This window comes from Myodes glareolus, chromosome 24, assembly GCF_982192425.1.
Source record: "Myodes glareolus chromosome 24, mMyoGla1.1, whole genome shotgun sequence".
Classification (NCBI taxonomy): domain Eukaryota; kingdom Metazoa; phylum Chordata; class Mammalia; order Rodentia; family Cricetidae; genus Myodes; species Myodes glareolus.
The window spans coordinates 50,846,370-50,874,359 of NC_142049.1; the positions used below are offsets into that span (position 1 = coordinate 50,846,370).

The 27,990-nt window shown below is 44.2% G+C and overlaps 1 protein-coding gene across 3 annotated transcripts; it reads left to right on the top strand.

Annotated features, from left to right (window-relative positions):
• Positions 1-1,979: 1,979 nt before the first annotated feature.
• Positions 1,980-24,824, top strand: Znf175 (zinc finger protein 175). Of its 3 annotated transcripts, none has more exons than XM_048432879.3 (5): positions 1,980-2,130; positions 4,417-4,642; positions 18,409-18,535; positions 18,816-18,911; positions 20,818-24,824. In XM_048432879.3, the coding sequence occupies exons 1-5, from the start codon at positions 1,982-1,984 to the stop codon at positions 23,118-23,120; spliced, it is 2,901 nt and encodes a 966-aa protein (XP_048288836.3). In that variant the 5' UTR covers positions 1,980-1,981; the 3' UTR covers positions 23,121-24,824. The 3 variants fall into 3 exon arrangements, with proteins under 3 accessions (XP_048288836.3, XP_087757383.1, XP_087757382.1); XM_087901257.1 differs by lacking the exon at positions 1,980-2,130 and adding an exon at positions 2,137-2,231; XM_087901256.1 differs by lacking the exon at positions 1,980-2,130 and adding an exon at positions 2,246-2,375.
• Positions 24,825-27,990: the final 3,166 nt, after the last annotated feature.

Here is a 27,990-nt window from a genome sequence, read left to right on the forward strand (position 1 = left end):
AGAATAGACTTTTGTTCAATGGTCACCATGTAATGATTCCAAACTGTCACGTACAAGAAAGTTCATTTCAGCCAGATATGGTGACACAAGATTGTAATTGAGATACTTGTGAGGTTAATGCAGAAGGATGAAGAATTTAAGTTCAGCCTGGAATACAGAGAAGCCCTATCCAACAAATAAAGAAAGAATGGAAAGAATGGGAAAACAAACATGCAGAAAGAAAAAAAGAAAAGAGGGCTGGTGAGATGGCCTAGTTGGTAAAGGTTCTTGTTGACAAGCCTGAAGACCTGAGTTCCAAATATATGTCACTGAGATTTTTAGCATCATAGCCTGGGTCCTGAAAGGTCTAGTAAGCTAGAATCTGGTAACTAATTGAAGCAACGAATAATAGGAAAAAAAAAACAGATAAAGGAGATGTATTCAATTTGTCTATGCAGAGGCTAGGAACAAGAGATGCAGGGACATAGACACCCCCTGCCTCTGCTTGCAGAGTGCTGAGATTACAGGTATATATGAACATACCAAGACTACGAAATTTAACACAAGTCTTTAGATATTTCCATATGCACTCTATCTTAGAGAAACATGGATGGACAGTCTATTAGGTTTTTTTTATGTTTTTTTCCATTGTTTTTTGAAACAGAGTCTCACCATATAACTCTGGCTAGCCTGAACTTCACTGTGTAGACCAGGTTGGATTCAAACTCACAGAGATCTGCTGCCTTCTGCCTCCTAAATGCTGGAATTAAAGGTGAGCACCACCTGGCCGGACCATTCTACTACTTTGAAAGTTTCTGTTAATGCATTAATAATTACTTCCCCCCAAAGCGTACATAACTTGGGAAAGTACAATTTTGAAACAGTAGAGATATGTCAGGAATAGTTCACCTTTAACAATAACAAAATGGAAGTCTTGGGATTGGATTATATTTTGCTATGTAGTCCAGGCTGGCTCAGAATCAGAGATGTGTCTTCTTCTGCCTTTACGGTGCTGGGATTAATGGCGTGTACCACCTCACTTGGCCAAGATTTTATTTTATTTACTTATTTTTTGATATATTGATTTTTTGAAACAGGGCTTCTCTGTGTAGCTTTGACTGTTGTGGAACTTGCTCTGTAGACCAGGCTGGCCTCAAACTCCACCTGCCACTGCCTCCCAAGATTGGGATTAAAAGTGTGTGCCATCTCTGTCCAGTAAGGTTTTAATTTTTATTTTATGTGTATGGGTGCTTTATCTGCATGTATGTCTGTGCACCACTTGTGGGCCTGGTGCCTTTGGAGGTCAGGAGAGAGCATCAGAGCCCCTGGAACTGCGCTTATAGATGGTTGTGACTGCCGTGTGGGTGCTGGAATTGAACCTGGTTCCTCCGCACTAGCAGTTTGTGCTCTTTCTTAACTTCTGAGCTACCTTTCCACCCCACATCCCATTCCCGCAGAATTAGGTTTAAATAGAAGGCAAAGTATGTAACTAAGCAGTCTTAGTGTGTGCCCCACTCCCCACTATATTTTTCTGTGGCTCCAGTCTGTTCTGCAGAGTGGTCGGAATTGTATGAGATATTATTTTCCTGTGAGAAGTCTCTGCTCTGACTGCCTCCTGGCTTTGGCATATCCCCTCCTCCATCACGAGATTTCTATTTCTGGGGTCCATTGTCTCAATGGTCTGCCAAGGAAGGGGCATAAATGTCGCTTAAGAATATCATTAATTCCTGTCAGGCCTGTCACACCATGTGGGACAGCGTCCAACTTCCACTCTATGGTACTGCACGGAATCGAAGTTCCTGGATGGTGGCCTCCAACATCCTGAGCATATGGATACCGTCACAGCGATTTCCAGAGAAACTGCAACCACCTGGTTCGCCATGACGACTGTTGGCTGGCGCTCGGTTTCAAAAGTGTTACGCGGGGCATGCTCACCATCCTACGGGGCGTGGACAAATCCTGCCGGAAATCTAAAAGACACCGGAAATAGAGTGGCCATGAAATGTTAAATGTTCTAGTCCTTCTAGTGTTGCTTCGCTGGCGGGTCCGCGAGGTGGCTCGGAACCTTTCCTTCCGGGACTCTGTGCCGTCCGCGGGCGGAAGTCGCGGCCCGGCGGGCCGTGTGCACAGCTCGCTCTGCGCTGCGGTGAGGTGAGTGGCTGCGGGGCAGGGCGGACGCTGTGCCGCCGCTGCCGAGCGCCGGTTTGTGCCGAGCGACGGCTGCCGAGGCTGCCGGGTGATGCGTGGATAAGGTGGGGGTCGTTCGATCGGTTTCATTCCGTGCTTGCGGGTTTCCGCGTCTTCTGTGTTTTGTCACTTCCCAGTGTGCTCTCCTGTGGGAATTCACACGGTCATCCGTGAAAATTGTCATGTCAGGATGTTCGGGGCAGGACTCAGTGAGTGTGCGCTGCAGAAGCCGATCCTGGGTGGGAGCCGGGAGCTTCAGGACGAGGATCTTGAGGTGGCTTGTGACCCACTCAGGCCCTGCTGGCGTAGAAGTCAGCGCAGGCAGCGATGTAGCATGGGGCGGGTGGGTGTAGGGTGCTTGTACTGGCCTCTGGTGGGGCGGCGTTTGCTTAGCCAGTGACTTGATCGTGTCTTAGTACATGAAGAGAAACGCCGTCAAGTATACCAAAATAGAACGTTTCAGGCCACAAATGTCACACACTCTCTTTCTCGTGTGTGTGTGTGTGTGTGTGTGTGTGTCTGTCTGTCTGTCTGTCTGTCTGTCTGTCTCGTAGGGGTGGGGTATGCTTTGCCTAGTATCCAAGCTGCTGAACTCAGGGACTTCTTTCTTAAGGTCTATAAAAGTAAGGAATTTCTTTTGTTTTGTGGGCTGCTGTTGGATCTCCTTTACTAGTTCCTCCCACTGTGGGTGACTAGCATTACTGAAGGAAATAAACACAAATAGAAACAAATTCTCAACAGCTGTAGGAGGTGGTGCATGCTTTTAGTCCCCAGCACTCAGGAGGCGAAGGCAAGTGGATCTCTGTGAGTTAGATAGAGGCCAGTCTTGTCTACATAGTGAGTTCAAAGACAGTCAGCCTCACAGAGAAACTCTGTCTCATAAAACAACAACAACAACAACACACACACACACACACAGAGCCCAAATTCTCATTCTTTGGCCACTGTAGGGTCCCATTTGGGGATCCTTTGGAGATTATGTGCATCAGTGCTTGGTTCTCTTTGGGTTCAGAGATTGGCAGTTGACCAAAATGAGGGTGCTTCCATATTGGGTCATATTATTTGTACCTGAACATTTGTACTGATTTAAAGTTTTTAAAAACAGTGTATCAGGCTGGGTGTGGTGGCGCGTGCCTTTAATTTCAACACAGGTGAAGCTGAGGCAGTGTGAGTTCAAGGCCAGGCTGGTCTAAGTAGCAAGTTCCAGGACAGCCAGAGCTACATAATAGACCCCATCTCAAAAACTAACAAACAGCCACACATACGTAAACACACACACACACACACACACACCCCTACCTACACACAAAACAGTCTATTATACATTCCTGGAAGCATCTTTTTGGGTTCTAGGGCAGTAATGATTTAAGTTGCCTGGAACACGTCAGTGACTTGGAGGCAGTTTGTAACTTGACAGTACTGGGCAGCACTGGTTGGAGGTTACTGGAACTTATCTATGTCAGTGGCTGCATGCTGGTGGAGAGGGAACCTTCATGGACAGCTTAGAAGTGCTCAGTGTGGAGAGGTCTTGGTGCAATTTCTTAGGGTTTGGGCCGTGTGTGTGTGTGTGTGTGTGTGTGTGTGTGTGTGTGTGTGTTTGGGAGTGAGGGTTGGGTGAGTGAATTTTTCATGATGTGGCTGTGTGTGGACAGAGAAATGTCTAGAAACTCAGACTAGAATCATGATTGGCTGTCATCCTGAGCTCCCTGGGCAATAGAAAACAGAAATGATGTTTTCAGATGCTAACTACAGAAGGGATTACATACACTAACTACTATGGTGGCCAGTGTGTTCCTTAGAAAGAAAACAGCTTGAATCTGTACCCCTGTTCTTCTGTTTAGTGACCTGTGACCTAATTGAAGGAAATCTAATGCTTACTATGTGTAGCTGAAAGGGTTGTTTGAAATAAAATCAAAATTAAGTTGGCATTTTACTGAGTTTTTGTTGGTGTTTACTGCCTTTCAGGCAGGTGCTGAGGGCTTGGTCAACCTACTCAGGCATGACATTCTGGATCCCTATAATAAATACCTATGTCTTCATTTTGTCAACAACTAGGTTAGCATGTTGTTTTTCTCCTAATTAAAATGTGAGCACAGCAAGTGTATCCAAACTGATGGTTTTTAAAATATTGTTGTTTCTTTTGTTGTCTGTTTTATACCCCTGACTAATAACGAGCAGGGCTTCCTGTACCCTCTGTGGTGCCTACCTGTGAGCTTCCACACGGGCCCTCACCCATCCATTGTGTTTTAGGGACTGCAGGGTCTCAGAGCTCCTGGGACCTCTGAAATCACTCCGGCTTCAGGATCTCTTGCTGTGCCACAGCCAACCTTGTTCAGCATCTGTAACCCTTGAGGAATTTGGGTCTGCTACGAAGAAACATCAAAACTGGAAGCTCAGAGGGGCCATGGCTGCGGATACGAATTTCCAGCAGAAGATCCAACCATTGGCTGCAGAGGAGCAGCGTGGGGCCTGTGAGGTAAGAGGGAGAGAGTTCAGACTGGGCTCTTCTGGACAGAAGGGCAGACCCTACGTGACCGTATTTCTGAGATCTTTAATCTAGTTAAAAGAGTGGACTGTATATATCCCACACCAACTAAGTACCCCTCACACCCCATGCCCCCTCTCCGCCCTGTCTTTCTTTGGATACAGGGTCTTATTGTGTATGTGAGGCCGGCCTAGAACTTTTTGTATAATCTAAGCTGCCATCAAACTCAACACCTTTTTTACCTCACTCAGCCTCTCCAGTCTGGAATTACAGGCCTACATCACTATAGATATTGTCTCGTCTGTTTTATTTAAATGACTATAGATATCATCTTATCTGTTTTTTTAATGACAAGCTTTTCCTCTTGAGTTTTCTTTTTTATGTTCGTTCCTCTTTCACATCTTGCTATCCTCAGTTTCTTAAAGGTTGCCTGCTATGCCCGCCCTGTAAGAGATGTGCATCTGGGGAGGTACCATTCTGTCAGCTGGTAAAAGAATTTTAAAGTGGACTTAGAAGGAAGCCCCAGGACGATTTCTATTAGGGTTTTAGGGAGAACAGAACAAGCTAACAAGGCAGATATCCTGAAAGTCCTGTAGAGGAAGGGGGAGGGAGGGGACATAGACCTTATATTTAGGCAGTGAGGCCGGCAAGTGCCGTGGGATGGGGCAGCTGTAGGTGGGTGGTATTTTCAGAGATCCCAGGGGAAGCATGCTATGGAGGCTTTGCCCAGGATCTGAAAAAGAGAAGGAAAAGTTAGTTTTTGCTTTAGAGTTCTGTTGACAGAAGTTTCTGTCCCACCTGGCTCCACAGCCTTTCAATCCCAAAGAAAGACAAGGAGACTTATGTTAATTATAAGCTCTGTAAGTGCTGTTCTGAGGGAGGAGGCTGATGAGGTTCCTAACTATTCCTCCCAACACCTTAGCATCTCCTCAGGTGAATCTGTTTTTCTGGTATCTCCTGTCCAAGTGCTGGTAGCCAGGATGTGGATTAACTCTTCCAGGAGACTCCTGAGCTTATGCTGTTGTCTCATGTTAAAGAAGAGAAACTGAGGCACAGATGACACACCAGCTGAACTTTATGTTGAAGCATCTGCCAGCTGGCAGTGCGTTCCGTGGTCTGGCTGCCGGTTCCATTCCCTGCTCCTCCTGAGGAAACTTCTGGTGATTTTCTAACTGCATGGCCAGGCTGCTGTCTTGGCACTCCCTGCCCTGTCTTGTCCTGTTAGCTCCCTTCACTGTCGTATGGGAATTCTTGTCTCTTCACGTGTTCAGGTCCCTTAGTCCCCAAGTCCTGTGGATTTCTCTTCTAGTTCATAGCTGCTCTGGTTTTTGTGGTGTACTTTGCAAGGGTTCCTTGGATGGGTATATAAGCGAAGGTGCAGCGAAACTACCAAACTAGACTTCTCCATTGGTGGAAAGGTTTATTGGGGAGCAAACTGAAGGCGTGTTTCTGAGTGGGGAGAGAAATATGGCGAAAAAATTCAAGCAGATTTTGTTAGGAGGGTGGGGTCTTTGAGCTGATACAGAAATTGATCAGGATCCTGAGGTGGTTAACATTTGTGGGAAGATTAAGGATGGTTCCATTAGACAGAGACCCATCTTTAGGCTTCTGTTTACCCAACCTTTGCCGCTGGAGGTCGCTGCTTTGACCCTAACAGGGTGCATGGTGGGTAAATCTAGAGCTGTGCACATGTGAGAAACAAAACAAAATAAGCACCACGGATTTCGGTGTCCAATGGAGAATCTTTCAGAGTTTGTGTGCATGTGTTTGATTGTCATGAAATGCTGCTTCGCTTTGATTGCATTTATCTATGGCTGAGTTTACATTGTAGGCTGAAAATCTCTTCGCTCCTGCTCAAACCTTCTGTTGCTTATTTCTACCCCAAATATGCTCTTCTTACTGTTCAAATGTTATATATTTGAGACAAGATCTCACTGTATATCCCTGGCTGGACTAGAACTCACCATGCTGTCCAGTTAGCTTTGAACTCATAGAAGTTCACCTGCGTCTACCTCCCAAGTGCCCATGTGCAGGGATTAAGGTGTGTGCCACCGTGTCCGACTAGTTTTCCATTTTAAAACTCTTTGTTAATTATTTGTGTGTGTGGTGTGTGTATGTGTGTTTGTGTTTATGATTATGTGATTGCCTTGGTGTGGGCGTGGAGGGCAGAGGACACTTTGTAGAGTTAGTTCTCTCCTACCTGTGTGTGTTATAGTGATGAAGCTCAGGTGGCCAGGTTTGATAGGCAAGCACCTTTACTCACTGAGCCATCTCACCAGGTCCTATTACTGTTATTTACTGAAAGAAAAACGAGATAAAAGGAGGAAGATGACTACTCCTGAAGTATGGAGAAGATTTGTATTGTAGCTATGAGGGAGAAGGCAGGCAGAGGGGAGAGTCCAGGCTAAACATGGCAGGCTGGCCAGAGCAGACCATGAGAAGAGCAAGAGAGGAGCTGCCAGCCGGGGCAGAGGCATAGCCAAATGGTTGACTTGTGTAGGGATCTGACTGGGGAAGGGAAGCAGAAGCCCTGCCCCTGGGAGGGAGAGCTTTAGAGTAGGGGCAGGGTGAGAAGTGCGGGGTGGAGCCCCAGGTACTGAGGAACACAGGGAGAGCAGGCCAGCACTGGCCTCTACATGTTAATAGGCACCTTTGTTAGCCATTTGTCCAGGGGTACTTTGAGACCTAACATTCATTCATTCATTCATTCATTCATTCATTCATTTATTTTTGAGACTAGGTTCTCACTATGTAGCCCTGGCTGCCCTGGAATTTGCTATCTAGATCGGGCTGGCCTCAAACTCACAGTAATCTGCTTACTTCTGCATCCCACACGCAGACATTAAAAGTGTGCTCTTCCGTTCTTAGCTATTTATTTTTAAAGCTTTAAAACATATTTATTTGTGAGTTTGTGCCTGCATGTTTTTGCACATATATACTGTGTATAAGGAGGTGTCTGTGAGGAGGCCAGAGAGGATGCAGAATCCACTGGAACAGGAGTTGTGAACAACTGTTTGTATGCTGGGAACCGAACCTGGGTCCTTTGCTAGAGCGGCCAGTGCTCCTAACTGCTGAGCTGTCTCTCAGTACTATTTATTTCTAATGTGCTGCTTTCCTCATTATTTTTTCCTAATCTTTATTTATTTTGTTTTGTTTTTTTGAGACAGGGTTTCTCTGTCCTGGAAGTAGCTCTTGTAGACCAGGTAGGCCTTGAACTCACAGAGATCCGCCTGCCTCTGCTTCCCGAGTGCTGGGACTAAAGGTGTGTGCTGCCACCACCTAGCTACTCTGTTTCTTGAATGTGCATGTGTCACAAAAGTGTAGATGTCAGAGGACAACTTGTGAAACCTAGGTCTTTCTACTCTGTGGGTCCTGGGGATCAAATTTCCATTGTCAGTCCTGACAGAGATGCTTTTCTCTGCTGAACCATCTTTTAGCTCAGTCAGTGTTCTTTTTAAAAGGAGTTTTAGGTTGCCAGAGAGATGACTCAGCAGTTGAGAACATTGGCTGCTCTAGCAAGGAACCAGGTTCAGTTCCTAGACAGTTCACAACTGGAACTCCAGTTCTAAGGCATCTACGGCTTCTTCTGGCCTCTCTGCCTACTGCACACACAGGGGTGCATAACCCTGCAGGCACAAAACACTCATATAATTTAAAAAAAATCATCTTTTAAAAAAGGGGAATTTTAAGAACCTTTTGATGTTTGATTAATGACATTTTGTCCTGTTCTTGTAGTTCATGATATTTTGAAATGTGGCTTTTCTGGATGGATATTATAAGCTTAAAAATCTAAGCTTTGTGTGTCTTTTTCTCCCCCCCCCCATGCACTGTATGCCAGTGTCCTCCATTCCTCTGTTGTCCGCTTTGTGCCCCTTCCCTAGTCACTCTTTCTCCAGTCTCAGAGGCCTCCTGAGAGAGACAAGTCACAGAAGGAGACAAGGTCTCAGGAACCCTTGCTGGGCTGGAACTGCTCTGTAGGCCAGGTTGATCTTAAATTTACAGAAATCTGATTACCTCTATCTCGGGGGTGCCTGGACTAACTTCTTGTGCAAGCTTCTTCCACATACAATTGAATGAGCAAGAGACTTGCTTGTGTAGTAATGGAAACAGGAAAAGCTGAGCTTCCTCAGTTGAATGGAAAATGTATGTATAATTGCCATGGCTCCTTCCATTGGAGTGTCTAAAATTAGCCCCACAAAAATATCAAGTGTTGATGTGCTTGTGTCCCAAGGAAGCAGAAGGAGCACTGTGCCACTGCTGAGAGTATCAGTTAGTCAAGCCAGTTCGGAAAACTGCAGTCTTTTGTGAAGTGTGTATTGTCTGACACCCGCATTTCTCCTGCTCAGGAGTAAATGCAGCAAGACAGAGCTGTGCAGGCTCAGCTAGCGTATTGATCATTGCCAGTCAGCTTATTGAAAGCAGGGCATTTGCTTGCGATTTAATTTCTATGTTTATAAATATGTGGATGTTCATTTACTTCTCGAGCATCTAGTTATTTGGTCATTGTTCTTTTTCTTCCTTACTCCCAGTCTTCTGTATTTCTTGATATGAAGATGAAATCTATGCCCTGGCAATGCTGAAGAATGCATGAGCAGTCCGTATATGGTGGTTCTGTTGAACTTGTCCATGTTGGATTTCATGAGGATGATTGACCAGGTCTCTTCCTCAAGAGGGCACCAGACCTCATTACAGATGGTTGTGAGGCACCATGTGTTTGCTGGTGCTGGGAACTGAACTCAGACAGTGCCCTTAACTGCTGAGCCATCTCTCCAGCCCAAACTAGCTGCAAACTCCCTGTGTAGTTGACACTTGTCTTGAACTCCTCATCCTCCTGCCTCAGCTTCTGTGGACTGGGACCGCAGCATCTGTCATCACTGCTGGCTTCTTTTCCTTCTTTGTTTTTGTTGCTGTTTACTTATGTTTTAGTATTTTTTAGGAACTTTGCTTCTGATTTTTCTTTGTTTCATATATCTTTTTCACTTATATTTCTATTGTTTACATTATTTTTCTGTTCATTTTTGCTTTTGTAGTTGTTTTTGTTCCTTCTGAATTTTTTCTACTGTTAAATATTATTTTTTTCCTTTTCGTTAAATGTTGTAAGGAAGCTGCTTGTTCATTTTCCAGCTGCCCAGACTCCTGAAATAAACACACAGAAACTGTATTAATTAAATCACTGCTTGGCCCATTAATTCTAGCTTCTTATTGGCTAACTCTTACATATTAGTTTAACCCAGCTTCATTAATCTGCATCGCCACGTGGCAGTGGTTTACCGGCAAAATTTCAGCATGTCTCTCTGGCGGTGGCTCCATGGCTTCTCTCTGACTTCCCCCTCTTTCTCCCAGCATTCAACCTAGCTTTTCCCACCTAACTAAGTTCTGCCCTGTGGTTGTCTGGGGAGGTCTGCTGCCCAGCTGCATGTGCCCGTCTTCTTGGTCTGCTGTTGTGTGTTCTTAAAGCCCCACTCGTGAAGGCTCTGCTCTCATGAATTGACCAAAGGTTGATATAAATTTTGGGGGTGCATGCGTTCTGGGGGGCTTGGTTTGGTTTTGAGACAGGATTTCTCTATGTTGGCCTGGTTGTCCTGAAACTTACTATGTAGGCCCAGCTGGCCTCAAACTCCCGAGATCCACCTGCCAACTATCTTAGGAGTGGTGAAATTAAAAGTGTGTGTCACTAACCTGGCTTCAGGCATTCTACCAGAGGAGGCAACAATTTTTAATAAATTGTTGAGTGCTCCAAAGGAAATTTCTCATAGTAATATTATCAATTGACATTTTCTCCATTAGACATTTCAATGGAGTACTTCTAGAATTATCCAATATGGTTACAGTAATATGCCTGATATTTTTTTGTTTTATTAATTTATAAAAGTTTCCACTTCCGCCCCTCCTCCCAACACCCTCCTACTCCCCCCACTCCTTCTCCTCCTCCCTCTCCAGTCCTAAGAGCAGTCAGGGTTTCCTGCCCTGTGGGAAGTTCAAGTTCCTCCCCGCTCCCTCCAGATCTAGGAAGGTGAGCATCCAAACAGACCAGGATCCCAAAAAGCCAGTACCTGCAGAGGAAACAAGTCCCAGAGCCATTATCAATGGCTTCTCAGACAGTCCCCATGTCAGCCACATTCAGAGAATCCGGTTTGATCACATGCTCGTTCAGTCCCAGTCCAGCTGGCCTTGGTGAGCTCTCATTAGATCAGTCCCCTTGTATCAGTGGGTGAGCGCACCCCTCGTGGTCCTGATTTCCTTGTTCATGTTCTCCCTCCGTCTGCTCCTCATTTGGACCTTGGGGCTCAGTCCAGTGCTCCAATGTGGGTCTCTGTTTCAATCTCCATCCATCGTCGGATGAAGGTTCCCTCTGATCCTGACTTCCTTGCTCATGTTCTCCCTCCTTCTGCTTCTCATTTGGACCTAGGGAGTTAAGTCCAGTGTTCCAATGTGGGTTTCTGTCTGTATCTCCATCCATCGCCTGATGAGGGTTCTATGGTGATATGCAAAATATTCGTCAGTATGGTTATGGGCCGAGGCCAGTTCAGGCACCCTCTCCTCTGCTGTCCAGGGAACTACCTGGGGAACTCTCCTTGGACCTGGGAACCCCTCTAGAATCAAGTCTCTTGCAAACCCTAAAATGGCTCCCTTAGTTGAAATATATACTTCCCTGCTCCCATATCCATCCTTCCTCCCTCCCCCCATCCCATTCTCCCAAGCTTTCCCCAATCCTCCCCTACTCCCTTTTATCTAACAACCCTCCCCCCCCGTGCACCCAAGGTTGCTTGGCAATCTTGTCTACTTCCAATATCCAGGAGGATAACTATATGATTTTCTTCAGGTTCACTTTCTTATTTAGCTTCTCTAGGATCATGAATAATAGGCTCAAAGACCATTAATTATGGCTAGAATCCACTTATGAGTGAGTACATACCATATTCCTTTTTTGGGTCTGGGTTACCTCACTCAGTAAAGTGTTTTCTATTTCCATCCATTTGCATGCAAAATTCAAGATGTCATTGTTTTTTACCGCTGAGTAAAACTCTAATGTATATATGTTCCACACCTTCTTTAACCATTCTTCTACTGAGGGGCACCTAGGTTGTTTCCAAGTTCTGGCTATTACAAATAGTGCTGCTATGAACATAGTTGAACAAATGCTTTTGTGGTATGTTAGGGCATCTTCTGGGTATATTCCCAAGAGTGGAATTGCTGGGTCCTGAGGGAGGTTGACTCCCAGTTTCCTGAGAAACCGCCACACTGATTTCCACAGTGGCTGCACAAGTTTCCATTCCCACCAACAATGGATGAGTGTTCCCCTCACTCCACATCCTCTCCAGCATAGCTATCATTGGTGTTTTTGAGTTTAGCTAATCTGAACGGTGTAAAATGGTATCTCAAAGTTGTTTTGATTTGCATTTCCCTGATCGCTACGGAGGTTGAGCATGACCTTAGTTGTCTTTTGGCCATTCGAAGTTCTTCTGTTGAGAATTCTCTGTTCAGATCAGTACCCCATTTTTTAATTGGGTTAATTAGAGTTTTAGTGTCTAGTTTCTTGAGTTCTTTGTATATTTTGAAGATCAGACCTTTGTCTGATGAGGGATTGGTGAAGATCTTCTCCCAGTCGGAAGGTAGCCTTTTTGTCTTACTGACAGTGTCCTTTGCTTTACAGAAGCTTCTCAGTTTCAGGAGGTCCCATTTATTCATTGATTCTCTTATTGTCTGTGCTTCTGGGGTTCTGCCTAGGAAGTGGTCTCCTGTGCCTATGTCTTGTAGACTACCTCCCACTTTCTCTTCTATCAGGTTCAAAGTGGTCAGATTAATGTTGATGTCTTTAATCCATTTGGACTTGATTTTTGTGCATGGTAATAGATATGGATCTACTTTCATTCTTCTACAGGTTGATATCCAGTTATGCCAGCACCATTTGTTAAAGATGCTTTCCTTCTTCCATTGTATACCTTTAGCTCCCTTGTCGAAAATCAGGTATTCATAGGTTTGTGGGTTAATATCCGGGTCTTCTATTTGATTCCATGGGTCGACTTCTCTGTTCTTATGCCAATACCAAACTGTTTTCAATACTGTAGCTCTGTAATAGAGTTTGAAGTCAGGGATGGTTATACCTCCAGAAGTTCCTTTATTATATAAGATTGTTTTCGTGATCCTGGGTTTTCTGTTTTTCCATATAAAGTTGATTATTGGTCTCTCAAGGTCTGTGAAGAATTTTGATGGGGATTGCATTGAATCTATAGATTGCTTTTGGTAGAATTGCCATTTTAACTATGTTAATCCTCCCAATCCAAGAGCAGGGGAGATCTTTCCATTTTCTGGTATCCTCTTCACTTTCTTTCCTCAAAGACTTAAAGTTCTTGTCAAATAAGTTTTTCACTTCCTTGGTTAGAGTTATCCCAAGATATTTTATGCTATTTGTGGCTATTGTGAAAGGTGAAGTTTCTCTGATTTCCCTCCCTGCTTCTTTATCCTTTGTGTATAGGAGGGCAACTGAATTTTTGGAGTTGATCTTGTACCCTGCCTCATTACTAAAGGTGTTTATCAGCTGTAGGAGTTCTTTGGTAGAGTTTTTGAGGTCGCTTTTGTACACTATCATATCATCTGCAAATAAGGAGAGTTTAATTTCTTCCTTTCCAATTCGAATCCCCTTGATCCCCTTATGTTGTCTTGTTGCTATTGCTAGAACTTCAAGCACTATATTGAAGAGGTATGGGGAGAGTGGACAGCCTTGTCGTGTTCCTGATTTTAGTGGAATGGCTTTGAGTTTCTCTCCATTCAGTTTGATGTTAGCTGTCAGCTTGCTGTAAATAGCTTTTATTATATTTAGGTATGATCCTTGTATCCCCAATCACTTCAACACCTTTATCATAAAAGGGTGTTGAATTTTGTCAAATGCTTTTTCAGCATCCAATGTAATGATCATATGGTTTTTTTCTTTCAGTTTATTTATATGATGGATTACATTGATAGATTTGCATATGTTGAACCAGCCCTGCATTTCTGGGATGAAGCCTACTTGATCATAATGGATAATTTTTCTAATGTGTTCTTGGATTCGGTTTGCCAGGATTTTGTTGAAAATTTTTGCGTTGATGTTCATGAGTGAGATTGGCTTGTAATTCTCTTTCTTGGTTGTGTCTTTATGTGGTTTTGGTATCAGGGTAACTGTAGCTTCATAAAAAGAATTTGGCAATGACTCTTTTGTTTCTATATTGTGAAATACATTAAGGAGTATAGGTATTAGCTCTTCTTGGAAGTTCTGGTAGAATTCTACATTGAAACCATCTGGTCCTGGGCTTTTCTTGGTAGGGAGGTTTTTTTTTTCTTTTTTTTATTATTATTAGTAATTAATAAAAATTTCCACTTCCTCCCCTCCTCCCAATACCCTCCCACTCCCCCCACTCCCTCTCCTCCTCCCTCTCCAGTCCTAAGAGCAGTCAGGGTTTCCTGCCCTGTGGGAAGTTCAAGTTCCTCCCCTCTCCCTCCAGCTCCAGAAAGGTGAGCATCCAAACAGACTAGGATCCCAAAAAGCCAGTACGTGCAGACAAAAGCAGTCCCAGAGCCATTATCAATGGCTTCTCAGACAGCCCCCATGTCAGCCACATTCAGAGAATCCGGTTTGATCAGATGCTCCTTCAGTCCCAGTCCAGCTGGCCTTGGTGAGCTCTCATTAGATCAGTCCCCTTGTATCAGTGGGTGAGCACACCCCTCACGGTCCTGATTTCCTTGTTCATGTTCTCCCTCCTTCTGCTCCTCATTTGGACCTTGGGGGCTCAGTTCAGTGCTCCAATGTGGGTCTCTGTCTCAGTCTCCATCCATCGTTGGATGAAGGTTCCCTCTGATCCTGACTTCCTTGCTCACGTTCTTCCTCCTTCTTGTTCTCATTTGGACCTAGGGAGTTAAGTCCAGTGTTCCAATATGTGTCTCTGTCTCTATCTCCATCCATCGCCTGATGAGGGTTCTATGGTGATATGCAAAATATTCGTCAGTATGGTTATGGGCCGAGGCCAGTTCAGGCACCCTCTCCTCTGCTGTCCAGGGAACAACCTGGGGAACTCTCCTTGGACCTGGGAACCCCTCTAGAATCAAGTTTCTTGCAAACCCTAAAATGGCTCCCTTAGTTGAAATATATACTTCCCTGCTCCCATATCCATCCTTCCTCCCTCCCCCCATCCCATTCCCCCAAGCCATCCCTAATCCTCCCCTTCTCCCTTCTGTCTAACCATCTCCCCTTACTTCCACACCCCACCCCCCGTTCACCCAAGTTTGCCTGGCAATCTTGTCTACTTCCAATATCCAGGAGGATAACTATATGATTTTCTTCAGGTTCATCTTCTTATTTAGCTTTTCTAGGATCACGAATTATAGGCTCGAAGACCTTTAACTATGGCTAGAATCCACTTATGAGTGAGTACATACCATATTCCTCCTTTTGGATCTGGGTTACCTCACTCAGTAAAGTGTTTTCTATTTCCATCTATTTGCATGCAAAATTCAAGATTCATTGTTTTTTTTTACCGCTGAGTAAAACTCTAATGTATATATGTTCCACACCTTCTTTATCCATTCTTCTATTGAGGGGCACCTAGGTTGTTTCCAGGTTCTGGCTATTACAAATAGTGCTGCTATGAACATAGTTGAACAAATGCTTTTGTAGTGTGAAAGGGCATCTCTTGGGTATATTCGGGGTATATTGGGTAGGGAGGTTTTTGATAACAGCTTCTAATTCTTTGTTCCTTTACCTAGGTTTTCCATATCCAGCCGGTTCTCAGTTTGTGTTTTCTTCATTGCCTCCATTTCAGTTTTCAATTCTTGAACTGTTTCCATTACCTTTTTGATTGTTTTTTCTTGGTTTCCCAGGGTATCGTTTACGGATTCACTCATTTCTTCAAACTTTTTGTTGTACTTCTCATCCAGTTCTTTAAGGGAGTTATTCATATCCTGTTTAAGGGACTCTATTGCTTTCATAATGACACTTTTTTCCACTTCTTCTGGATTAAGGTGTTCAAGTCCTTCTATTGTAGGGTCGCTGGGATCTGGTGTTTTCATGTTGTTTTTCAGATTGTTGGAGGAATTCTTGCCTTGGCGTCTGCCCATCTCTTCCTTCAAATGCTCTCTATTGGATCTTCTGATATCGGGTCAGGTTCCCTTGTTGGGCAGAGACCTCACTGACAGAAGGCCTACCTTTCCTCAGGCAGGCTGTTGAAACACAGGCACTCCTTCCTGCCGGGTTTAGCTTACAGTCCAGTCTAGCATGCAAGGCAGCTGAGCTGGGGGGATTTTATGGCCCCAGGGGGAAGAGAGGAATAGAGGAAAGGGTACCTGGGTGAAAGCTGGAATAGGAGGCAGGAGAGCTTAGCAGGGTGGAGCCACCACTACAGGGTGATCTGGGAGTCAAGGGGGACAGGGAATGTCTGCACTCCTCCTTGGCGGGCTTCTGCCGTGGGTCAGGAGCAAACTCACCCCTCCAAAGGATGTCCACTAGAGGATCAGTGCCCCGTGCTGGCCAGGAATGTCGCTGAGCTGACACAGGGCCTACCTTTCCTCAGGCAGGCTATTGACACACAGGAACTCCTTCCTGCCAGGTTACACTTACAACCCAGTCCCAGCGCGCAAGGCAGCTGAGCTGGGGAAATTTTATGGACCCAGAGGGAAGGAGGAATAGAGGAAGGGGTACCTGGGATAGGAGGCAGGAGAGCTTAGCAGGGTGGAGCCACCCCTGCCGAGTGACCAGGGAGTCAAGGAGGACGGAGAATGTCTGAGCTCCTTCTTGTCTGGGTTCTGCCGAAGGTCAGGAGCAAACTCACCCCTCTGATGGATCTTTTGCTACAGGATCAGTGCCCCTTGCTGGCCAGGATATTTTATATGCCTGATATTTTCTTTTTTTCTTTTTTTTACGCCTGATATTTTAATGTAGGGAATTTTAATACAGAATATTTTTTACACAGAAGAACGATAGGTGAGTGGCACCTCATTGCCTGTTTGCCGGTGTCACGAGTGTCAGCCTGGAAGATCTGTCAAAAGTACTTGAAGGCCTAGAAAGAAATAGCCATGTGCCCTGTTACGCATGTGGGAACCTTTAGATTGTCAGTGTTGTAGTATTAAGATCCATGAGTAAAAGAATGAGTTGTGCCCCGACCCTTCTCTGAGTGATTATCAGCATAGGTCCCATCCTGTTTCTTTTCCATTGCTAGGTTATTTGTATCCCAAATATTAGAGCCTACACTTTTCTCTGTGTGTTGTTTTTTATCTCTGAGATGGAACCTTCTTACATAACCATTAGTCATTTGTTCCTGATCATACTTCCATATGTGGAGTCTTCCTCTCGAGGTCCAGTCAGTGCTCACACATCCAGCTTAACTAAAAAGTATGTTAGTCTCTTTTAATCTCTATTTTTCTTCCCTATGTTAATCATTTCTTGCAGAACTTTGGGTTATCCTTTAGACTGTGACACATTCTGAATTTGGCTAAGTTACTGATGCTATCCTTTAGCATGAATTCCCATTCTTATATTTCAAGGAAGCTGGTCTTTAAATCTAAACATGTAAGGTCTAGTGTGATGGTGACACATGTGTGTACCTGTCATTGGCCAAGGGAGACTCATCATTGTGGACTGTATAATTTGAAGAGTCTGTTTCATGAGATTATTAAATTTTATATGTCTGATGAATGTTTTGCTTGCATGTGTGTGTACAGTGTGTGTGCCTAGTTCTTTGGAGACCAGAAGAAAGCATCAGATCCTCCGGGAGTGGAGTTATAGCTGGTTGTGAGCTACCATGTAGACTCTGCAAGAGCAACAGATGCTTAAACTGCTGTCATCTCTCTAATTCCACTCCCCCCCACCTTCTATAGTCATGCTCAGAGCATGGGCTTGTCTATAATTAAGACAGGTCTTCCCACATCAGTTAACAATTATCAGTGACCGTCACAAGCTCTACTCAGGAGGACCAAGCATCCTGAGTTGGCTTGGAAATGGGTTCAAGAGGTATCCGTATCAACTGAAGCCGAGGGGCAGACAGACATCTACAGCATGTGGAGGCTTCAGAAGAGGGGGTGAAGGTTGCATTATTAGCAGTAGCTATATGTAAGATTCTGTGTTTTCTTTTTTTTTTTAGTTGTCTTGTTCAAATAATGTCATCTGTGTCTATGGTTGGTTAATTAAAATATTTTGTGTGAGGATTCTTTTCCTAGGTGGTATTGGGAGTTTTATGAAATGCATTGTACAGGTATACAGAGAGAAAGAAGATTTAAGGATAAGAACAGTGACCAATCTTTCTCCCTTTAACTCTGAAGGGAGTTGGGATATTTAGACTGGTGTTCCCTGAGGAGCATGTGGCATGTACAGACATCAGTAGGTGACCCAGAGCCAAGGAGACAGACACAGAATGAAGTAGAGATGCCAGGTTCTTACTTGGCATTTAGTTCCCAAGTGAGGAGTTACTACTTTTAGCAAAGCAGCTTCTAAATGCCTGTTTCATAATGTTGACTCCAGTGGGTCCAGCTAACTCCAACCTGGAATATGGTTGCTCAATCAGCGTTGTGCTATGTACTCTTCCTTAGAGTATTGAAAAGAATCCTTTTCTAGTGCACTTAGAAATGTGACTATGTATGATGGATGGCAGGACTGAGGTCTTTGTCAGCGTTCTCTGTCCCCCAACTTAATGGGAAATGCAGTGCGCCATCTTTAAAAACCTAACCTTATGCAAGCTTTCCTGTTTTCCAATGATGAGTCGTTCACTGTGAACTGTGGTACGTTGTTGCAGAGGTGGATGTCCTTTGAGGATGTGACTGTGGACTTCAGCCAGGAGGAGTGGCAGCACCTGAACCCCGCCCAGCGACGCCTGTACCAGGACGTGATGCTGGAGATCTACAGCCACCTCTTGGCAGTGGGTGAGCGCAGCTGGCCTGGGGATCCAGGATGAGCTCCATTGAGGTTTCCTTCCTTCTCTTTACAAAAAATGGTGGGGTATCAGAAGTGGCCCCACCCCCACCCCCTGTGAGTGTTTGCTTTATTTGCCCTGGTGTTTCATTTCTTTTGTGTATCTACAAGTATTAGTTATACAGAATAGAAAATGTTGACTTGATTTTAGCAGTGAGGCAGTGCCAAGCTTCATTGTGTCATCTAAAGACAAGAAATGACCCACAAATCCAATATGCTTTTGGTTAACAGGATACCGCATTCCCAGCCCTGGAGTCATCTTTAGGATGGAAAAAGAAAAGGAGACACAGGCAGGGAAGACTGAATTCCCAGGCCAGCAGTGTCCAGGTGAGCCATTGCTTCCCACGTCGGGGTAGAGTTCATGAGGCCTTTGTCAGTTTGTCTCACCAAGTCCCCTGTAGTGGTCACCTTTACTCTGTTTTCCCCTTTGGAGTTTTTATGGTTAATTCTGCAATCCATTTATTATTGGTGTAAGGCAATGTGAGACTTTCTTTATGAAAGCTGAGTTTGTGGGACCAGCTTCTCTGACCCTACATAGATAAGAATGAACCTAAGTGAACTAACTCATCCATTTTCTAATAATGATGACCAGTTACTCTCCCATGTGTAAATGCACACTTGTTCATGAACATCTGACATTAGCCAAGTTGGTCACTATATTGTCCAAGTAATGGAGGAAGGACTGATTGACTTTTGAATTAGCATTTGTCCTTGGGGTTCTTATTATTGTTTATTTTGTGTCTGTCTTTGCTTTTCCTGTCTGTCTCTGAGTTCATTGATTTTTTTTTTTTCTTTCCTGTGCTGGTCCATCTCCCCTTAGGCTTAGTGTTCTGTATGTTTCTCTTCTCATTCTGTGGCAGGTTTTCCTTCAAGGCTCTGTTCCTTCTGAATGTGCATTTCTCCCTGTGTTCTCATGGTTTCTTGGTCCCTGCCCTTCTAGTCTCCGCTGCCTTGTTTAGATGTATGAGGACATTCCTGCAAGAGGATCCGCTTTCGTCATTTTGGGAGATCGGAAACTGGAATCTACCTCATTCAAGTTAGAAAGTCTTTTTTCTTTTTCTTTTCTTTTTTCTTTTTGTCTGGCTGATTATCCTTCTCTTCTGAACTATTTTAATTTGTTTTATTATTTTGGGGCCCCTACCCATTTTCCTTTTTGAAAATGGAGTTATTTTTCCTAACCCCATCGGCATCAGTATAGACCATCTCTTTCTTCAGTTATTTGTTTATTTCTGTGGTATTTTACTTATTTATTTTTTTGGTTATTATTGTTATTTTTCAGGCAGGTTTCTATGTAGCCCTGGCTGTCCTAGAACTCACTTTGTCGATCAGGTTGTTTTGTACTTATAGAGATCCACCGGCCTCTGCTTCCCAACTGCTGAGATTAAAGGCCTGTGCCACCATGTCTGGTACTTTCTTATTTAGGTTAAGTTTTCCTTATGTGATTTATGGATTCCACTTAAGACATGTTATCAATCAAAATGTTATTGCAGCAAATGATGTTATTTTGGTTTTTGATACATTTAGTTAGAAACATGCAACTAATTTCTATTATATAAGGTTCAGTAACTTTCTGATGTTCTTTGTAGTGCAATCGATTAAAACTCAGAGACAGAAATTGGGGTTCAGCCTAAAGGGTCAGAAAAGTAAAACAGCCAGCCACTGGCTCTTGCCTCAACCTCAGTCCAAAATGGCGATCCTGCTTCCAGGAATCTCAGAACGAGACTGTGTCTGGAGCTGTCTCCTCCCGTCTCATATTCCTCTCTGGTCCTGGGATTAAAGGTTTGTACCACTGGGATAAAAGGCCTGCACCTCCCAGTTTCTATGGCAGACTAGTGTGGCTACTGGGATTAAGGTGTGTGTTATTGTGGCCTGGTCTGTAAGACTGGCCAGTGTGGCTGTTTTACTCTCTGAACTTCAGGCAAGCTTTATTTATTAAAATATAAATGAAATATCACTAAAGTTTTTATCATGTTTATATATTTCTATCTTAAAAATACAACTGGATAGTTTATATGCTTCATCCTCTGCTCCATTGTTGTCGTAATTATACTAATGTCTGCTGTGTAGGTGATCCCCATTGTATACAGTTGTGATTAGCTTCTTTTTACTAATTGTCAGCATCATCAGCATCATTAGTAACTGATTTAGGCATTCATATTCAGTCTCAGTCCCTCTGTCATTCACCCTTCATCCTGTTCACTCTGTTTTTTCTTTCATCTCTTTATGTTCCTAGAAAAATCAGAAACCTCAGCACAGAAAGTATCTGAGGAAGCTTCAGTTCACAGTGATCTGACCAGTGAAGTCACAAGAAATGGTTTGTGGTGTTCACTTTTGCAAGAACTACGGCAGGATTCTGATACTGCTAAGAGAGATAAACAAAACCAGATTCTGCCCTTGCCTCCTGGCTCCTTCCTCAAGAAAACTCTGAGCACAAATAATGGACATGAGTATCAAAAGCCCAGGGAAACCGTTCCTTTGGGACCCTACCTCATTTCTACACAAGAGAATCTTCCAGAATATTGCTTACTTCCAAAAAGTTTGGAGCTAAACCTTGGAGCAAATGGTCAGAATGAAAGCAGTGTCACCGAACAGCTTATTAACATTGTCGCAGCCAGTCAGCTCCTGGTACGAGGCTCTTGTAATGCTAACTGTGTGGTTGCTCATGGAGGAGAATCGTGCAGAAGTACTGGGAATGGAGAAGTTCTCAGCTATCAACAACCACCGGTACATGAAAACCATTCTCAGGAGAAAGCAGATCAAGGCTCTCGGTGCGGGGAAGCACTCTATGCCGTATCTTTGCCCAAACCTGAGATCACTCTCACTTTGGACAGACCTCTTGTTTCGTTCATTGGTGGGAAGGCCTTCCTTTATGTGTCGGATTCATCGAGTGATCCATTCCAGCTGAAGGTGGATCATCCAGTTCACACTGGAGGGGAACCTTACAAATGCAGCCGTTGTGAGAAAACCTTTTGTACTAAAGCTGCACTCCAAGAGCATGAGCAAATTCACACAGAGGAGAAACCGTATGTGTGTACACTGTGTGGAAAAGCCTTCAGAGACAGGTCAGCTCTCTATGAACATGAACTGATTCACAAGAATCACACGCCTTTTATCTGTGACAAATGTGGGAAGGCCTTCTTACGTAAGTCAGAGTTGATGTCCCATAAACAAAGTCACAATGGAGAGAAGCCTTACAAATGCAATGACTGTGGAAAATCCTTTAAATTTCCGTCCCAGCTGAAGGTGCATCGTCAAAGTCACACGGGCGAGAAGCCTTATGAATGCCAGGAATGTGGAAAGTCTTTCAGCAAAACGGCCAAACTCAAGGTGCATCAGCGGATTCACACGGGGGAGAAGCCTTATGTGTGTTCTCAGTGTGGAAAGGCCTTCAACCAGAAGTCAATACTAGACAGACACGAGAAGCTTCACCCCGGGGAGAAGCCTTACAGCTGCAGGGAGTGCGGGAAGTCCTTTAATTACCCGTCCCAGCTGAAGGTGCACGGCCACAGCCACACGGGGGAGAAGCCTTACAAGTGCCATGAGTGCGGGAAGTCCTTCAACTTTCCCTGTGAGCTGAAAGTGCATTATCAGAACCACACAGGAGAGAAGCCGTACAAATGCCGTGAGTGCTGGAAACTGTTCAGTAAAATGTCCCAACTGAAGGCACATTCTCGTGTTCACACAGGAGAAAGACCTTACAAATGCAGCCACTGTGGAAAAGCCTTCTCTACGAAGGAACAAGTCCAGGAGCACGAGCGGATCCACACAGGGGAGAGACCCTTTGTGTGCACCGAGTGTGGGAAAGCCTTCAGCAGCAGGTCCTCTTTCCGTAAACATCAGTTAATCCACACGAAAGAGAGGCCTTTCGTCTCTCAGAAGTGTGAGACAGGCCTCCAGGAGCCGACTTTGACATCCCACCAGCAGCTTCATATTGGCGAGAAGCCTTACAAGTGCCCTGACTGCGGGAAGCTGTTTAATTATCCATCCCAACTGAAATCACATTACCAAATCCACACAGGAGAGAAGCCTTGCAAATGTCTTGATTGTGGGAAATCATTTAGTAAAACTTCTCAACTGAAGGCACATTCTCGAATTCACACAGGGGAGAGGCCTTACGTGTGCTCTGTGTGTGGAAAGGCCTTCAAACAGTTGTCAACATTGAGCAGACATGAAAAAATTCACCTGCTTGAGAAGCCTTACAAATGCAACTTTTGTGGGAAATCATTTTGTTCTCCATCTGAACTGAAGGTGCACCTTTTAGTTCATACGGGAGAGAGGCCCTACAGATGCGGCAGCTGCTGGAAAGCCTTTTGCACTAAGGTCCAGCTCCAGGAGCACGAGCGGATTCACACAGGAGAGAGACCCTACGTGTGCGCTCACTGCGGGAAAACCTTCCGAAGCAGGTCGGTTTTCTCTAAGCATAAGCTGATTCACAGGAAGGAAGCGCCTTTTGTCTGTGAGAGGTGTGGGCAAGCGTTCTTACACCCGGCTGAGCTCACGTCTCATGTACAGATGCACACTGAGGACAAGCCTTAGGAACGGCGAGACGGAGCATGCCGTCAAATTACATGGCGAAGCATCTGTGGGGAAGTCTTGCTTCCTAACGCCCTACGCCGACAGCGTGAACAAATGGCATCACCCAGGAGAGACCCTTTGTGCTCTGAGTGGGGAGCAGCTTTCAGTAGCAGGCTAACTTTCTAGACATCACATGTCTCATGCTAGGGTGCATACTGATACTTTTTATGATCTAACAAATAAAGCTTTCCTGAAGATCAGAGTACAAAGTTAGCCACACTAGTCAGCCATAGAGGCCAGGCGGTGGTGGTGTATGTTTTCAATCCCAGCACTAGAGAGTGTAAGATGGGAGGAGACGGGAACTCGCTCTCTTTTCAGTGTGAAGATTTCATAGAGGTAGAGCTCTCTAGTGGCTTGACTGCTTTGCTTTCCTGATCTTCACGTTGAATCCAGTATCTTCTGTGGGTCTGTATTAGTCGTGCTACAGGACGAGGTCTTTGTCTCTCAACTCATATTGAAGAGAAGGTTTTGGAATGCCACAATTGGGAAACCATTGCTGTATCACAGATCAGTCACCTCATCAGTTCATGGGTCGGGATGCCCTATGTGTGTTCTGAATGAAGGTCCTAAGCAGGACAGAACTCAGCATATAAACTACATGGCTCATACCACAGGTTTTACAGGTGCAGTTTTATAGAACATGGTTTACTGAGAAAAGAGTTCCTAGCTTACTAGTATATTTCAAAATGAAATTTATTTCTATCTACTTGAAGTTCTTTTTATGTGCCATCTAATTGCACATCACCTGATTAATATTACAGAAAACAAATCTAGTTATGCATTGTTTAAACATTACTATGCATGAGGAAAGTTAGTCACTAATTAACTAATAATGATAAGCACACTTGTTTATATTTGTCTTGTTAAACATGAATTTCATTTCAGGTTAACCTTGACTAATTTCAGAAGTGTTTTTATAGAATATAAGACACATTTTACCAAATTATTAGTAAATTTATGGGAAATTAAGTCAGTGATATTCCTGTTTATTGTGGGAGCCCAGTAAAATCGTTAACTACCAGCCATGGTAATAGTAGGGTGATTATCTGAATGGGTGTGAGTGTGTGTGTGTGCACGTGTGCCTGTGTTTGTTTATATGAATGGGCGTGTGTGTGTGTACACGTGTATGTGTGTGTGTGCACGTGTGCCTGTGTTTGTTTATATGAATGAGCGTGTGTGTGTGTGTGTGTGTGTACACGTGTGCCTGTGTTTGTTTATATGAGTGGGCGTGTGTGTGTACACATGTGTGTGTGTGTGTACACGTGTGCCTGTGTGTGGTCAGTGACTGTATGAACTTGTATGTAATCCCACAATTTTGTGGGATTTTCTGTAGAATTAACTGCATTCTAGAAGAGGGCAGTTTATTATTAAGATTACATTCATTTATTTTGTATATATTTATGTACACATGCTGCTGGGTGTTTGTGACTGTCAAAAGATCATGAATTGGTAAGAGTCCATGATCTCACACCATGTGGATCCTGGGGTTTGAACCTGGAGTGTCAGGCTTGGTGATCATCAATTACCTTTACCCACTGAAACATCTTGCTGTGACTGTTATTTTTACTTTTTATTAACAATCTCTACCTTGAACTTGCACCATCAATAATTAATACTTTTTTATTGTATGGGTGTACTTTAAATAAATGAGATCTAGGACATTCACTGCTCACGTTGCCTTTCTTTTTTGTGCTTAGCTGAGGTCTATTATGCCTTTTGTGTGTGTGTGTGTGTGTGTGTATGTATGTGTGTGTGTGTATGTATATGTGTGTGTGTGTGTGTGTGTAGCCTATGTGGTGATATTGGAACCAACCATTAGTCTGTTATTTGGGTGTGACTGCTGGTATTTGTGAGCTGTTGCACACATGTAGAGGTCAGAGGACAACTTCTAGGAGTCCATTTTTCTCCTACCTCTGGGTACAGAATCTCTGGTTTCTGCTGTTGCTGCTGCATGGTCCAGACTGGCGGTTTTGTGAGCTTCCAGGAGACAGTCTCCTTTCCCAGCAGTCTGTCCGTCCTGTCAGACGGGTCTCCTTTCCCAGCAGTCTGTCCGTCCTGTCAGACGGGTGCTGTGATACAGATGTGCTGCACTGTATCTGACTTTTTAAAGTGGGCTTTGTTTATTGAATTTAGATTTTGTATTTTTTTTGGGGGGGGGGTTGGTTTTTTTCAAGACAAGGTTTCTCTGTATCTTTGGTGTCTTGTCCTGGAACTCCCTCTGTAGACCAAGCTGGCCTTGAACTCACAGAGACCCAGCTGCCTCTGCCTCCCAAGTGCTGGGATTAAGGGTGTGCGCTGCCACTCCCACCCCCCCCCACTTGAATTTAGGTTCCTTCCTTCCTCCCTCCCTCCCTCCCTCCCTACCTCCCTCCTTCCTTCCTTCCTTCCTTTTTATCTTATTTTATTGATATTTATTGAGCTCTACATTTTTCTCTGCTCTCCTCCCTGCCTCTCTCCTCCCCCCTTGAACCCTCCCCCCTCCCCCAAAGTCCCCACGCCCCCAATCTACTCAGGAGATCTTATGCTGCCACTGTTCCCGGGACGTCTGGCCAGCCAGGTGGGTACACGCTCACCCCTCTGGATGGATCTCCTCCCCTCTACTTTATTTTTCAGACACTCTTTTTATTTCCCCACACCAAGTTCGTTATAAGAGGAGGATTTCCTCATAACCAGAAGTTACATAGTTACTACATAATCACCATAAAAATATTTTTTTTATTTTTTTGTAACAGGCCAACCCCATTATATTTCTTAACCACGACCTTACGCATTTTCTTACAAAGCCACATTCAGTTAAGCATTTTTCTTTGAGACTTCTCACAGGTCGGGAGCCTTCCAGCCATAGCTGTTTACCTAGGCAGTAGTTTTTGTAGTTGCCAGAAAAACAAGTTACTTGTTTTGTCTTTTATGTTTTAGCATCCTGTATAATTAACTAACCATCCAATTCTTTGTTTTTTTCATCACATGAAGGCAATTATTTAGACCTTTGTTTACATTTCCCAACATCAAAAAGAATTTGAGTTAGTCTGTCTCCTGGGACTGGATTGTTTTCCTTAATCATTAACCTAAACCATAGTCTATACCACTCAAGCCAAGCAGAGATTTTAGCTGTGTGGCACTTCCTTGTTCCTATTTTCTATCCTCTGCAGTCCCTGCTTCATCAGGAGCAGGGGCAATACTGTATCCTACCTTTGCCTATATTAATTTTCCCAATAAACTAATAATCCCTTATTACATTTTTAAACCTTCAATCATCAAAATTCTATTTAATCTAAAACTATTGTATAAAATCATTACTTTAGTCAAGCAGTACAGCTTAAGAGGAAATCATCTTCATAATAATCCACAAGTAAAAATGCCCAGTAGAGTGGGGGTATTTCCATGAGATAATCACAATACGTAAAGGCAGTGGGGGTCCCCCACATCTATTTACACAACACGAAAAGGCAGTGGGGGGTCTCCCACATCTATTTAAACCATGCCAGATACCAGAGAAAAAATAACTGGCAAATATGTGAAGGCACAGCAGTAGCAGGAGACGTGGAGCTGAAGCCCTGGGGGCCTTGCCTAGCGGAGATGAAGCCATCAGTGCTTTGCATTCTGGTGAGCCAAACTCTTGAAACTCAATTGTCACCTGCTGCTCCTTTGACTTGGTCACCGGTAGTGAACACCATGATAGAGAATGTCATACGATTTGATTAAAAAGCGCATGCCTTTAATCCCAGCACTCGAGGCAGAGGCAGGTGGATCTTTGTGAGTTCGAAGCCAGCCTGGTCTACAAGAGCTAGCTCCAAGACAGGCTCCAAACCTGTCACGAAAAAAACAACAAGCAAACAAACAAAAAAACAATAAAAAAAGGCCACTCCTCAGCTCCCAGATATTCCAAACCCTTTGATAGTGCTAAGAATTAAGCACAATGTAGTAATGGCATGGTCTCAGCCCAAGGGAAACTATCCTGTTGCCAAATGGGGTACAGACAAACACCCCTCCAAGATAGCTCTTGTGGGATACTTGGAGAAGCAGAATTGGAAATGGGGCATTCAGATGACACCCTGCTGGGATCCCCAGTGTTGATGTGAAAAAAACCACATCTCTCACCTTAAAGGGAATAAGGAGATCATTTATTCTCGCCTTAAAGGGAATAAGGAGATCATTTATTCTAGAGCTGTATTTGCGTGACCATGACTCAGGAACACAGATTTAGGTTACCCCAAATTTCTTGTTTCACTGTGGAGACAAGCTTCATGAAGTTTTATTGTTTTACACAGCAAAGAAGATCATTATTAAAGCAATTTCAAAATACGTCATCAGAAAGGTGGTCATAGCAAGATGGGGGAGGCTCTCCTGTAGGTCTCAGATGCCATTTGGGGTTGATGGGAGTGAGTGGTCTGCTAAATCAATAGATCCCAGAGGTTTTATTAGGAACAGGCTGATGGTTCTGACAGAGGTGAGGAAGGATGGTGGTTCCAGCCGCTCAAGCTAGCCTGAGATGGACTGGAGTATGGTGCATCCGTTAAGAACACTGCCTTTTCAGAGGACCAAGTCCAGCTTCCAGCACTCATATGGCAGCTCATGGGCCTTTTAATTGCAGCTACAAGGATCTGACACCCTTTTCTGACTGTTGCATGCACATGGTTCCCCAGGCATACATACAGGTAAGCCAACTATGAAATAATGAACTTAATAACAGCCTACCCCAAGATAAGGTGATTAGTCTGTGGACCTGTGGCACTGCAGCTCTCCCACATCCCTGCAGTTCTAATCCACCCTGGCAGACACTGCTTCTTTCCAGACGTGACACCAAGGATTATTAACTGCTGACCCTTGGATG